The sequence below is a fragment of the Saccopteryx leptura genome, chromosome 2 (genome assembly GCF_036850995.1).
Source record: "Saccopteryx leptura isolate mSacLep1 chromosome 2, mSacLep1_pri_phased_curated, whole genome shotgun sequence".
In the NCBI taxonomy this organism is placed as follows: domain Eukaryota; kingdom Metazoa; phylum Chordata; class Mammalia; order Chiroptera; family Emballonuridae; genus Saccopteryx; species Saccopteryx leptura.
The window spans coordinates 381688127-381703412 of record NC_089504.1 but is presented as its reverse complement, the minus strand read 5'-3'; the positions used below and the strand labels follow the sequence as shown (position 1 = coordinate 381703412).

Here is a 15286-nt window from a genome sequence, read left to right as displayed (position 1 = left end):
TTTTGGAGTCGGCCTTCCAGTGGAGAAATAAAAATACTTATCTGAAAGAGGCTATATCTATGCTTTGTCTGTTGAGCAAGGAGGCTCTAGAAGCAGGAGCTCAAATGCAGGTGCCTGGGTAGATGAATGCCCAGGGAAAAGGGCCATATGCCAGTCAGGGAAAGAGTGGGCTTTGGGCCTCAGGCTCTCGGGGCCCTGGCCCCTTGAAGCTCTGTGACCATCTGCATTCACCCAAATATCACACCTACTTTGGTGCCCCAAATGGCCTGGGGCATGGAAAGAAGGGGTAGAGGCAGTACCCTTGGAAGTGGAGCAAGCCTGGGCCAGGCTGTGAATGCTAGAAAGGTGGGTGTGGACTTGGGCTGTAAATGGCCTGGGCTGCAGTGATAGGATTTTGGAGTGTGAGCAGTAGCTTTGCTGGTGAGGATGGGATCAGTGTACAGAGAGAGCAGGTGGTTCCATTTAGGACAGGCAAGTAGCCAGCTAGAGATGGCGAGGAGGCCATTGCAGTTTAGGTCCAAATTGCAGGAGAAAGCACGGGTTATAGTTGGTTGTTCTGGAGTGGCTGATATCACCTGGGTTGAGAATTTGAATTCCTTTGAAGTCAGAAGAGGGGGTGGGGCAGGCTCTGCAGTAGTGCAGGATAAGCTGCTGCTTGGGAACTAGACTTTTTTCAAAGATTGATGGGGAAGCAAGGAGAGGGCAAGGCTGTGACATGGGGACAGTTTCATCTCCAGTGAAAGGGATGTGAAAGTGGCCGCCACGTCAAGAGAGCAAGTTATGGTAACAGTGGGTTGGGCTGAGCAGTAGCTCAGTGGAGGTTGGCTTTTTCCACCTCATGTCCACTCTCCTTGTTGGCCCAGCAGTGCTCCTTTAGCCCAGGCTGACTCCTCCAGCTTCATGGGAGTGCCTGGAATCCCAGAGGGGACCCCATTCTCATGGTATCCACAATCCAGTGTGGGAGAAGACACGCCAACTTTTGCAGAGAGGGCAACCTTGGGCAGTGGAGAGGACACCCCAGCTGGGGAGGTTGGGAAAGCATGAGGTACTCAAAGGGATGAAGGACAGGGATGTGCTGAAGGTGAGTGTGTGTGGGCACTTCATAGGGCAGGCTCAAGCAGACCATGCATGAGGGACTTTTGGTGTTGGCTAGAGGCTGGAAGGCTATGGTGCCCATCCATGATTAATGGCCATTCTGATTTTTTTTAAATTTATTGATTTTAGAGAGAGGGGGAGTGGAATGCATCAGTTCATAGGAGTTGCTTCTCATATGTGCCTTGACTGAGCAAGCCCTGGGATTTGAACTGACGACCTCAGCATTCCAGGTCAACGCTTTATCACTGTACCACCACAGGTCAGACAATGACCATTCTGAGTGAATGTGGGCAGAGCTATGAGGACCATGAGATTAGACTGGTGAGATAGAGGTAGCTGTAAGAACACCCTTGGGCAACCTGGGATGAATAGTAAAGTGGCTAGAAACCATGTGAGAGGCTATACCTAGAAGGGTCCAGCTTTGTGGGCAGAAACCCAGGAGGCTTCTGACCATACCTCCCATCTGTGTAGCAGCAGCCTGCTGCCACAGATGTGAGTGGGTGTGTGCTTGTGTGTGAAGGCAGCCAAGGGAGGATTCAGGGGACATGGGCGGAGCAGGAGGTGCTGTCCTGCCTGTCAGTGATGTGCTGTCCTCATGTTCCCTCAAAAGGTATGACCCGCGGCACAACCGCTGGTTCCAGATCCAGTCCCTGCAGCAGGAGCACGCCGACTTGTGTGTGTGTGTCGTGGGTGGGTACATCTACGCAGTGGCAGGCCGTGACTACCACAATGACCTGAATACTGTGGAGCGCTACGACCCTGCCACCAACTCCTGGACCTACGTGGCCCCACTCAAGAGGGAGGTAAAGAAGCCCCACCAAAAGGGACCTTTTCCCATCCGCTTTCCTTTCTGGGGTGTATGGAGTAAGTTGAAGGCCAAGCCAGGGAATCAGGCCCACTGAGCGGAGTCCACATCCCTTCAAAGACCCTGCACTGGAAGCAGGTTGGGGGACCCGGAGGTTCTGCCAGCTACCTAAGGAGAGCCTTATCAAATGTCCAGACCTCATTCCCCCAAATTTCACCCCCTTTTTGGTCTTGCCACGTTGGCCCCAGGAAGCTGCTTTAACCCTGAGGTTCAAGTGGAGATGGAAAACTTCCTCTCATCTATCCATTAGCACAGCTGAGATGAGCTAGGATGTGTCCAAAGAGTTAAACGAGAGAGATGAAGGCTCAGAAGCCTCATGCTTCCCCCTCAATAGGCCCCCTGGAGAGGGCAGGGCCTTTAAAATGCCAAAAACATTTGAAAATTTGTATTTTTTATGTTTTTCTTTTTAATCATGTACCTCCTGCAATACCTTGGTTTTTTCCCAATTTGGAGATGTTTAAACTTATGTTTATTGTGCAAAGGCAATGCTTTAGGGAAGTCTTTCTTTTTTGTCCTATGGCTTTGGGGTACTGGGACCCTGACCCCAAAACCAGATGTGAGATCCCAGGGGCGCAAGGAAGAGGCTTTGCTGATCTGCCATGTTCCGGGTCCCAGCCCCTGGGAGCAGGTTATGCACCCTGTTTACACCAGCATTGTCATTTTCAGAGCAGCTGTTACATACTTTTGGGATCCCTGAGCACCTCAAAAGCAAGGGATAGCATGGGGGACGTGTGTAGAGCTCTGCCTTGAGCTCTCCTGAACTAGCTCTGGGACCTTGGCAGGAGCTCTGCCTATTGAAACCTCTTTTCACACCGTCTTTGTTTATCTTTTTTGTTATCTCTCACCCTTCCCCAGTCCCCTGGGCTGTAGGCTTTGACCCCTGGGAGATAGGGACCTTCCTGATGGGTCCAGCTCCTCTCCATAGCTAGGGTCTCCCACCGTGGTTCCTCCCAGGCAGGGAAAGCTGGCATGCTCCTTGCTCTTCAGTTTGGGGGGAGGAAGCCCTCATCCGGGAGAAACAGATTTTTCATAGGATATATCAGGGTTCCTTGAGACATGGTGGATGAGGATGACTCCTGAATTCCACTCTGGAAGGGTATGAGATATGGGAGTGAGAGAATCTTTTCCTGATTGTGTTTGGGGGAGGAGAGTTTTGTCTGAGAAGCCGCAGTTCTGTAGTGTGGCCACAGAGGGGCACCCTTGGCCTTCAATCAGCTTCTCTCTGACTGCCAATGGTCTTTCCTACGTTCATTTCTTCAGCAACTATTTATTAAGCACGTACCCGGCCTATACCAAGACCTGGGGATGCAGTGGTGACAAAAACTGACAAAGGTTCCCCAGTGGTGTTTATGGCCTAGCAGGAGAGACTACTCTTAACCACTAAGCAAATCTGTAAAATAATTGCCAATTGTGTTAAGTGCAGTGAGGAAATTAAGAGGGAGTTGAGCTAAACAGTCCCCAGGGAGGGGGTGTCTGGAAGGACAAATCTAGATAGACTATTTGGGGAAGTTCCATCTAAGGAAATGTGAGACTGAAGGAGGAAGGACCTTCTGGACCAGGAGGGGACTTCACAGTTTATTCTGAGAAAGGGGAAAAATGGGGAGTGTTTGTGAAGAGAAGAGGGTTTAGAGAAGCAGGAGCAAAGACAGAATTTTTGTGCTAGGATGGAGGCTGTGAGAGAAGGAGGGAGACGGGTGGGTTTAAGGTATAGTTTGGAGGTAAACCATCCAGACTGTTGAAAACTAGTAAACAACACACTTCTAAATAATCCATAAGTCAAAGTGAATAATAAAAATACCTTGAACTGAATAAAATGAAAAGGCAACATGTCAAGATTTGTTGCATCTAGCTAAAGTTCTGCCAGGAAATTTTATAGCACTAAGAGTATACATTGGGGGGAGTGGGTCTCAAATCAATAATCTAAGCTCCTACCTCAAAGACCTGGAAAAAGAAGAGCAAAACATACCTAAATCAAGCAGAAGAAAGGAAATAATAAAGAGCAGAAATCAATGGAATTAAAAGGAGATAAGCAATAGAGAAAATCAAACAAAAAACTGTTTTTCCCCCACAAGATCAGTACAGTTGGCAAACTTTTAGCAAGATTGACCCCCCCCCCATAAAAGAGAAGACAATTTAAAATATCAAGAATAAAATTGGGTATTCCTAAAAATCCTGCAGATACCAAAAGAATAGTAAGGGAATATTACAAACAACTCTACATGTGTAAATTTGACAACTTAGATGAAATGGACCAATTACTCAAAAAAAAAAACGACCATCTTTTTTTTTTTTTTTTGTATTTTTCTGAAGCTGGAAACGGGGAGAGACAGACAGACTCCCGCATGCGCCCTACTGGGATCCACCCAGCACGCCCACCAGGGGCGATGCTCTGCCCACCAGGGGGCGATGCTCTGCCCCTCCGTGGGGTCGCTCTGCCGCGACCAGAGCCACTCTAGTGCCTGGGGCAGAGGCCAAGGAGCCATCCCCAGCGCCCGGGCCATCTTTTCTCCAATGGAGCCTTGGCTGCGGGAGAGGAAGAGAGAGACAGAGAGGAAGGAGGGGGGGGTGGAGAAGCAAATGGGCACTTCTCTTATGTGCCCTGGCCGGGAATTGAACCCGGGTCTCCCGCACACCAGGCCGACGCTCTATTGCTGAGCCAACTGGCCAGGGCCAATCTTTTTTTTTTTTTAAACTACAATCTTCACGACATAGAACAGATAATTTGAATAGCTCTGCACCTGTTGAGGAATTCCTAAGTCCAGATGATTTCACTAGAGAATTTTCTCAAACATTTAAAGAAAAGTTAATAGCAATTTTGCATGATCCCCCCCAAAATAGAGGACGATACTTCCTAATTCATTATATGCAGTTAATATTACCTGAATACCAAAACCAGGCAAAGGGAGTACCAAAATAGGGGACTAATCTCTTATAAATATACACCTGAATGTCCTTAACAAAATACTAGCAAATATAATTTAAAAAACAAACAAAAGAAACCACTACAGCCTGACCAGGTGGTGGCGCAGTGGATAGAGCGTCGGACTGGGATGCGGAAGGACCCAGGTTCGAGACCCCGAGGTCGCCAGATTGAGCGCGGGCTCATCTGGCTTGAGCAAAGAGCTCACCAGCTTCGACCCAAGGTCACTGGCTCCAGCAGGGGGTTGCTCGGTCTGCTGAAGGCCCACAGTCAAGGCACATGTGAGAAAGCAATCAATGAACAACTAAGAAGTTGCAATGCGCAACGAGAAACTGATGATTGATGCTTCTCATCTCTCTTCGTTCCTGTCTGTCTGTCCCTGTCTATCTCTGCCTCTGTAAAAAAAGAAGAAAAAAAAAAAAGAAACCACTACACCATTGCCAAATGGGGTTGATTATAGAGCTGGGAGGCTGGTTTTGTATTTGAAATTTAATCAGTGTAATTCACCAATTAAAATCATATGTTCATATCAGCGAATGAAGAAAACAACAGTTGACAATATGTGTCATCTTTTCATGATCAAATTTAAAAAATAAGAATGGAGATGAAGTTCCTCAACTTGATGAACAACATCTACAAAAATCCTACCACTAACATTAGACTTAATCGTGAAAACTGATTGAATGCTTTTCCCCTAAGATGGGAAACAGGGTAAACTTGGCTGCTCTCACCACTCTTAATTCAACATAGTCCTGGAAGTTTTAGCCAGTGAAATAAGGCAAGAAAAGAAAGGCATGCAAATTGAAAAGTAAGAATTATAGTTTTGCATGTTTGTTTGGGTTTTTTTTTAATTTTATTTATTCATTTTAGAGAGGAGAGAGAAAGGGAGAGAGAGAGACAGAGAGGGAGAGAGAGAGGAGGTGGGGAGGAGCTGGAAGCATCAACCCCCATATGTGCCTTGACCAGGCAAGCCCAGGGCTTCAAACCGGTGACCTCAGCACTTCCAGGTCGAAGCTTTATCCACTGCGCCACCACAGGTCAGGCTGAAAAGTAAGAATTAAAACTGACTCTACAGATGACAGATTGCCAAAAATCTTAAGCAATTTACCCTCCCCCAAAAATCCTAACACAAATAAGTGAGTTAGCAAGATTGTAGGATATAAGATAAACACAAAAATCAATTGTATTTCTGTGTACTAGCAATAAACACATGGACACTGACATTAAAAATATAACGCCGTTAATTAATAAAAAATAAAATAAAATATATAACGCCATTAAAAATTACTCAAAAAGCCTGACCTGTGGTGGTGCAGTGTATAGAGCAGGGGTAGTCAACCTTTTTATACCTACCGCCCACTTTTGTATCTGTTAGTAGTAAAATTTTCTAACTGCCCACTGGTTCCACAGTAATGGTGATTTATAAAGTAGGGAAGTAACTTTACTTTATAAAATTTATAAAGCAGAGTTACAGTAAGTTAAAGCATATAATAGTAATTACTTACCAAGTACTTTATGTTGGATTTTCGCTAAGTTTGGCAGAATAAATCTTTATAAAACAACTTACTATAGTTAAATCTATCTTTTTATTTATACTTTGGTTGCCCTGCTACCACCCACCATGAAAGCTGGAACGCCCACTAGTGGGCAGTAGGGATCCGGTTGACTACCACTGGTATAGAGTGTTGACCTGGAATGTTGAGATTGCTCGTTCAAAACCCTGGGCTTGCCTAGTCAAGGCATATATAACAAGCAATCATTGAACAACTAAAGTGAGGCCACTATGAGATGATACTTCTCACTCCTCCCTTCTCTAAAAAAAAATCAGTAAATAAATATATATTTTTAAATTGCTCAAAATATGAAACGCTTAGGTAGAAACCTAACAAAACATTTGTAGGATTTATATGCTGAAAATTTAAGATGCTGATGAAAGAAGATATAAATAAATGGAGAGATATACCATATTCATGAATTAGAAGACTCAAATAATAAAAATTTCAGTTCTTTTCAAATCGATATACAGTAATTTAACTTGATTCCTATAAAAACCCCAGCAAGTATTTTTGTAGGTATAGTGATTATCCTGAAATTTATATGGGAAGGCAAAGGATCTAGAATAGCTCAAATAATTTTGAAAAATAATGAAGTGGGAAGAATCAGTCTACCCAGTTTCAAGACTTATTATATAGCTACAGTAATCACCACTGTGGTATTGGTAGAGGGAGAGACACAGATCAATGGAACAGAATGGCAAATCCAGAAATAGACCCACACAAATATACCCAACTGATTTTTTTTTCTTAACTTACATGCATCTAGCTGATTTCTGACAAAGGTACAAAAGCACTTAAATAGAGGAAACAATCTTTCAAGAAATTATACTGGAGCAATTGGATACTGTAGGCAAAAAAAAAAAAAATGAACATCAATCAAGCCTCAGACATTACACAAAAATTAACTGAAAAGGTTTTTTTTTTAATTAATTAATTTATTTATTCATTATTAGAGAGGAGAAACAGGGAGGGAGAGAGAGGAGAGAGAGACAGAGAGAGAGAAGGGGGGAGGAGCTGGAAGCATCAACTCCCATATGTGCCTTGACCAGGCAAGCCCAGGGTTTTGAATTGGCGATCTCAGCATTTCCAGGTAGACGCCTTATCCACTGCGCCACCACAGGTCAGGCCCCTGAAAAAGGTTTTTACAGACCTAAATGTAAAACTAAATCTTTTAGGAAAAATAGATGAAAATCTTCACAATCTAGAGCTAGGCAGTGAGTAGTTAGTTTTTATTCCCAAAGTATAAGCCATGAAAAGAAAATTTGATAAATTGTAATTTATCAGAACTACATACTTTTGCTTTGCTTTTCCAGAAGAACCTGTTAAGATGAAAAGACAAGCTGCAGAATGGGAGAAATATTTGCAAATCCCATATCTGACAAAGGACTAGTTAACATATATAAAGAGCTCTCAAAACTTATCAGTAAAACACACACACACACACAAATAGACCCATTAGAAAGAAGGCAGCCCTGGTCAGATAGCTCAGTTGGTTAGAGCATTGTCCTGATACGCAGAGGTTGCTGGTTTGATTCCCAGTCGGGGCACATACAGAAACAGATTGATGTTCTCTCTTCTCTCTCTCTCTCTTTTTCTCTCCCCCTTTCTTCCCTTCTCCCTTCCTTTCTCTAAAATCAATGAATAATTTAAAAAAAAAAAAGGCAAAAAGACTTGAGACATTTCAAGGAATAGGATATACATATGGCAAACGAGCACATCATTAATTATTAGGGAAATGTAAATTAAAGCCACAATGAGAAAACCACCTCTCAAAATGGCTACTGTTAAAAATAGTGCCAACACTAAATGCTGGCAAGGATGCAGAAAAACTGGTTCACGCCATACACTGCTGGTGGGAATAAATGGTACAGCCATGCTGGGAAAGAATTTGGCAGTGTCTTTTAAAAGTTAACTTCTACTTACCATGAGACCAAGCAGTTGCCATCCTGGGCATTTACCCCAGAGTAACAAAGATTGTACACAAATACTTACAGTAGCTTTATTGGTAACAGCCAGTAACTGGAAAATATCAAATATCCTTCAACTGATGAATGGGTAAACAAACTGTGGTTGGTACGCAGCATGGAATACTACTTGGTGACAAAGAATGAACTATGGATACAAGCAGAAACATGGGTGAACCTAGTTTGGCATAGAAAGGCATTCTCAAAAGGTTATATACTACATGATTCTATTCATATACCACTTCTGAAATGACAAAATGGAGAACAGATTCGTGGTTGCCAGGGGTTAAGAAGGGAGTTCAGGGCAGGAAGGCAGTGGTGTGAGTGAACAGGCAGCAGGAAGGATCCTAGTGAAGATGGAAATGTCCTGTGTCTTACCTGTGTCAACATCAGCATTCTGGTTGTGATATTATCCTATACAGTAGTTATACAGTCCTTACCACTGGGGACTCTTGAGTGAAGGGTACATGGGGCCTCTGTTATTGCTTATAACTACATGTGACTATATTTATGTCAAAGTGTAGTTTAACCTTTGAGCGATGAGTTTTTTCATGCTTGCTGACCCCAAGAATGAGATTTTTTTTCAAAAACTGAAATTAGGTCCAGTTCCAGTTTTATTAACTTAAAATCATGTTTGATAACCAATTTATGGAAACAAGAAGAACATACGTTTGCCTTTTTTTAATGTTGCCTTACACATGTACGATCGTACTCTGGATAGTCAGGAGGCATGAAGACGTACATGAACGTTCGTACTACTCAAAGGGTTAATTTTTTTTAAATCCCAAACCTCCCAGAACCCCACCATTGATGGGCAAAGACCCAAGCCCTTGGTGTGTATCCTGCCCACTGCTCTGTCCTCTGCACTCCACTCTGTCTACCTCTCCAGCCACTTGCTGTGTCTTCATACAGCCTGAGTGTTAGTGACTCCCTGGACCTCGCCCTGGAGCCTCTACACCCCATGGGGCTCCTCTCCCCAGAAACGCAGTGCCCTGCATTGGGGCCCACCGGCACTGCAGGAGGGCATTGCATGGGGTAGGTATGAGATGGGAGGTCCCTGGGGCGGTAGGGACCAGTGTGAGGGGTGCCTGTCGGGGTGGCTGGGCACCAGTGTGCAGTGGAAACCACATGAAAGGTTGAGGACTAGAATCAAAAGCAGGGTGGTATATTCTCTTCCCCCCACACAAAACCATAACTAAAAATTACTCCTAGTGGTTGATTTTATTGACTTTTGCATCTCACTTTTTGCCTCACCATATCAGATATAATTTGCAAACAAATGTATTAAAGTAGGGTCTGGAGGATTGGCTGGCCATTGGGAATGAAGGAAGGATGGAGGCGACTGAGGGTGGGTCAAGGTTTCCCAGAACTGCTGTCCTTTCTCCTGTGACTCTGAAAATAATTCTTAGCTTTTCTTAAAGATTTTCCATGCAAATGTCTCCAATAGAGGCAATGAAAAGACAGAGATTCTGTCCTTCCCCTGTGGAAACTCAGAATACAGGGGTGGGTCATTGGACAGTGAAATTCAGAGGGTGTTTTGTCAGCATGTGAAGAGGAAGTCAGTGAAGCCAGTAGGTGTCAGGCACTTGTGGGGTATGAATGGCCTTGGAAAGGGATTCTGGCTGCCCTTCCTCACTGCCCTCTTGCCCCCTCCCTGCCTGCCCGTTCTCTTGGTGGCCCATGAAGGTGTATGCCCATGCTGGCGCCACACTGGAGGGGAAGATGTACATTACCTGCGGTCGCAGAGCGGAGGACTACCTAAAGGAGACACACTGCTATGACCCAGACAGCAACACCTGGCACACTCTGGCAGATGGGCCCGTACGGCGGGCATGGCACGGCATGGCCACCCTCCTGGACAAGCTGTATGTGATTGGAGGCAGCAACAATGACGCTGGCTACAGGAGGGATGTGCACCAGGTAAGTGGGGTCAGGTGCACTTGTTATTTTTTATTTATTTATCTATTTACAGAGACAGAGTCAGATAGAGAGACAGGAAGGGAGAGAGATAAGAAGCATCAACTCACAGTTGCAGCACCTTAGTTGTTCATTGATTGCTTTCTTATATGTGCCTTGACTGGGGGGCTCCAGCTGAGCTAGTGACCCCTTGCTCAAGTGACCTTGGGCTTCAAGCCAGCAACCATGGGGTCATGTCTGTGATCCTGCACTCAAGCCGGTGACATTGGGTTTCAAATGCAGGTCCTTAGCGTCCCAGGCCAATGCTCTATTCACTCCACCACTGCCTGGTAAGGCGGACTCTAGTGTTTCAATTTCCTATTGCTGCTGTGACAATTAACCACAAATTTAGCAACTTTTTTTTTTTTTTTTTACAGGGACAGAGAGTCAAAGAGAAGGATAGATAGAGACAGGAATGGAGAGAGATGAGAAGCATCAATCATCAGTTTTTCGTTGCGACACCTTAGTCGTTCATTGATTGCTTTCTCATATGTGCCTTGACCGCGGGTCTTCAGCAGACCGAGTAACCCCTTGCTCCAGCCAGCAACCTTGGGTCCAAGCTGGTGAGCTTTTTTTTTTTTTCTCAAGCCAGATGAGCCCGCGCTCAAGCTGGCGACCTCAGGGTCTCGAACCTGGGTCCTCCTCATCCCAGTCCAACGCTCTATCCACTGTGCCACCGCCTGGTCAGGCCAAATTTAGCAACTTAAAACAATGTGTATTCTGGCCTGACCTGTGGTGGCGCAGTGGATAAAGCATTGACCTGGAAATGCTGAGGTCGCTGGTTCAAAATCCTGGGCTTGCCTGGTCAAGGCACATATGGGAGTTGATGCTTCCAGCTCCTTCCCCCTTCTCTCTTTCTGTCTCTCTCTCTCCCTCTCTCTCTCCTCTCTAAAAATGAATAATAAAAAAAAAAATTAAACAAAAAAACAATGTGTATTCTGACAGCTCTCTAGGTCATAAATCTTACATGGTAAAATTCAGTGCTGTCAGGGCATCTCTCCTTTATAGAAGCCCTAGTGGAGAATTCATATCCTTGTTCACTCAGGATGTTGGCAGATTTGGTTCTTTGTGGTTGTAGGACTGAGGTCCCTGTTTTCTTGCTGGCTGTCAGCTAGAGGCCCTTCTTGGCTTCTAGAGACCTCTGCATTCCCTGGTATGGGCCCCATCATCTTCAGAGCCAGCAACATCAGGTTGTCCTCACTTCTCATCTCTCCTCAGACCTTCACATCTGCAACTAAGTGGTTCCACCCAGAAAATCCAGGATAAATTCCCCATCCAGTGTCCATACCTTTAGGCCTGCAAAGTCCCTTTTGCCATGTCAAGTAACACAAGTTCTAGAAATTAGGACATGGCCTTCTTTGGAGCGCCAGTACTGTACCTACCAAAGCTGGAAAACCAAAGCTGATTATTAAATCAAAAAAGTAAAGGGGCCCTGGCCGGTTGGCTCAGCGGTAGAGCATCGGCCTGGCGTGCGGGGGACCCGGGTTCGATTTCCGGCCAGGGCACATAGGAGAAGCGCCCATTTGCTTCTCCACCCCCCCCTTCCTCTCTGTCTCTCTCTTCCCCTCCTACAGCCAAGGCTCCATTGGAGCAAAGATGGCCCGGGCGCTGGGGATGGCTCCTTGGCCTCTGCCCCAGGCGCTAGAGTGGCTCTGGTCGCAGCAGAGCATCGCCCCCTGGTGGGCAGAGCATCGCCCCTGGTGGGCGTGCCAGGTGGATCCCGGTCGGGCGCATGCGGGAGTCTGTCTGACTGTCTCTCCCTGTTTCCAGCTTCAGAAAAATAAAATAAATAAATAAAAAAAAAAGAGTAAAGGCCTGACCTGTGGTGGCGCAGTGGGATAAAGTGTCGACCTGGGAACGCTGAGGTCGCCGGTTCAAAACCCTGGACTTGCCTGGCCAAGGCACATATGAGAGTTGATGCTTTCTGCTCCTCTCCCTTCTCTCTCTTTTTTATTTTTATTTTTTTTATTTTTATTTTTTTAAATATTTTATTTATTGATTTTTTAGAGAGAGAGGAGTGAGAGAGAGAGACAGAGAGAGAGAGAGAGAGAAGGGGGAGGAGCAGGAAGCATCAACTCCCATATGTGCCTTGACCAGGCAAGCCCAAGGTTTCGAACCGGCGACCTCAGTGTTCCAGGTCGACGCTTTATCCCACTGCGCCACCACAGGTCAGGCCTCTCTCTCTCTCTTTCTCTCTCTCTGTCTCTCTAAAAAAAAAAAAAAAAAACAAAAACTGAATAAATTTAAAAATAAAATACTTTTTAAAAAAGAGTAAAATTTGAAAAAAAAAAAAGAGTAAAATTTGTATGACTTTTAATACATATTGCCAAATTGCTTTTTTCCTGACTTGTCAGTCAAGTGCACAGCAGTACAGCTTCAGAACACCTTCACCAGCATTCAGTTTTATGGGTTTTGGGTATGGTTGCTGGTTAACTGTTGACAGTTTATCCCTGACCATTTATTTTTGCATTTCTTGAGTTACTAGTAGGTTGAACATTTTTCCATGTTTTTGTTTATTGTTTGGGATAATTCTGAAGACAAAAGAACATTGATGGTCAGTCAGCAGACAGCTATTTTCACATTTTATTTGTAGTCTTCACTGGTGTGGGTGAAGATAGTATGTGGGACCTGTGACCTCAGTCAGCTTTGGTTTAGTGGAGGGGAGAGAACCAGTACCACTGGACCATGGAAATAATAGCATGCCAACAAGAAGATGCCCACACATCTGGGGGCTATAGGCCAACTGAGGGCCCTGGAGATGGGACAGAGAGTGTCAGCCCGGCCCGTGGACAGGATGTTTCGACAGTGGCCCCAAGCCCTTCCTCCAGGGGGGCAGGGTTTGCCCCCAACCCCACATGTCCCTCAACCTTGGTGTAAATCCAGGCGCTGGCCAAGAGTGCTGCCCTGCCCAGCTGGCCTTGGCCAGGCTGGCAGCCCTGTCCCAGCAGGTGCCTGGCTTTACTCCAGCCTTGACTTTGCAGGTGGCCTGCTACAGCTGCACATCTGGGCAGTGGTCGTCTGTCTGCCCACTCCCAGCGGGGCATGGTGAGCCTGGCATTGCTGTGCTGGACAACAGGATCTATGTGCTGGGCGGCCGCTCACACAACCGTGGCAGCCGCACGGGCTACGTGCACATCTATGACGTGGAGAAGGACTGCTGGGAGGAGGGGCCCCAGCTGGACAACTCCATCTCGGGGCTGGCAGCCTGTGTGCTCACCCTGCCTCGTTCCCTGCTCCTTGAGCCATCCCGCGGGACCCCTGACCGCAGCCAGGCCGACCCGGACTTCGCCTCTGAGGTGATGAGTGTGTCTGACTGGGAGGAGTTTGACAACTCCAGCGAAGACTAGGGCTCTGAGGCTGATGTCAGCAGGAAGGGAAGGGTAGTGGGAGCTCTGAGGGCAGCCCAGGCCAGAGCACTTTACCCCAGGGTGTTGAGACCCCTTCTTCTGGCACCCCCCACAGGCTGGTGCTGCCACCTTTCCTCCACACCAGCCTGTCTACCAGCTTGCAGCAGGTATTTGCGGGGCTCTGTAGATCTCGGCTGTGGATCACCGTGAAAGGGGAAGTGCTTGGGAAGGCTCTAGTCTGCCAGAGGGAGGGGTTTACCAGGCTCACTTCTCCTCAGCTCAGACAGGGTGCGCTGTCACCAGCTGTCTTGGCCTTCCTGCTCCCTGGTTCTGGTTTCTGCTGGGATGAGAAGGTGTCCTCCAGAGAGACTTGGGGACTGACACCTGGATGAGAGGGCTGAGGCATATTGAGCCCCCTTCCATCAGCAGGGATGGGTGGGGTGGGCCTCTCACCTATCCAGCAGCCAGAGGCTTGAGCAATTGAGAGCTCCCAAGGGCTGGAGAAGGAGCAGAGATGCATAAGTTTGCTTGAAACTGGTTCTAGTGATAAGAAGATCCCTACAGCTGGGCTTTTCTAACCCCATGTTGTTGATAAGTGAAATAAATCATCTTACAAAAGGTACGAATTGTTCCTGTGGCTATGGTCCCAATTCATTTTACAGCCTGCCCAAGGCTGCGGCACCGGGAAGCACGGGGTTCCCTTCCTGGTGAGAGCTGCTGGGCGTACACTTCTGATATGGGAGCCAAGGCCAGAGCTGCTGCGTGGCAGTGGAAGGCCAAAAGCCTGTCTCAGAGGCGAGAGCACAGTACACTTATCAGGCTAGAAGGGTGTCACCTGGAGACCTGCCCCAGCCTGGTGACAGGTGGTCACCTGGCCTGCTGGAGTACCTTCTCTGATGAGTAGCTCTTCTCTGAACAATTGGCAATACTTCAGCCCCAAGTAAAGCTCATCCTGAGGTTCAGAACGGGCCCCCGGCCCTTGGGGAACCCTGTTGTGATGGGCTTCTCCCTTCGTCCTGTATCCTAGTGTGTGTCAGGATGGGGAAGCTGTACTTCCTACAGGTTTGCCAGGTGAGTTGAGTTCTTGGCACATCTGTTCCCGGGTGCAGTGGATGGTGCCTGTCTGGGCCACCAGCCTTGCCTCTGCACATCAGAGCTCCCACCTGAACACATTCCTCTCCGGCCTGCCACAGGTTCTGCACCAGCAAACTCCTACCACAAGCCTCCCTGCCAGCGCCACTCTGCAGACAATCTATGATTTCCTCTCCCAGCTGGCTGGACAGAGCATGAAGACAACTATGTCTTCTCTCTGTTCCTCAGTGTCTTGCCCAGAGCCTGCTTCGACTGGCACCATGTCATGGATAGGAGGGAAGCAGAGAGGCATTGTGAGCTACTTGATGGGATGTGGGGGGGGGGGGGGAGGCAGGCAGTCAGTTCTCCTTTCTGATTCTTTAAAGACTTTGGGGTGTGGGGGTAAGGCCAGTGGAAATTGCTACCTGCTCCTTGGGGCCATGCATGTGACCATCCTCACTCTCTCTTGGGACCTGGATACTGTAAGGAAACATGCCCCCACTCCCTAGCCC

The 15286-nt window shown here is 46.9% G+C and overlaps 1 protein-coding gene across 2 annotated transcripts in view; it reads left to right on the top strand.

Annotated features, from left to right (window-relative positions):
- Positions 1–14319, top strand: part of KLHL22 (kelch like family member 22) — a 50037-nt gene extending 35718 nt beyond the window's left edge. For both annotated transcript variants that reach the window (XM_066365402.1, XM_066365403.1), the window contains exons 5-7: positions 1706–1898; positions 10087–10320; positions 13338–14319. In XM_066365402.1, the coding sequence (XP_066221499.1) occupies positions 1706–1898; positions 10087–10320; positions 13338–13703 (793 nt within the window). In that variant the 3' untranslated portion in view covers positions 13704–14319. The remainder of the gene's footprint in view (positions 1–1705; positions 1899–10086; positions 10321–13337) is intronic.
- Positions 14320–15286: the final 967 nt, after the last annotated feature.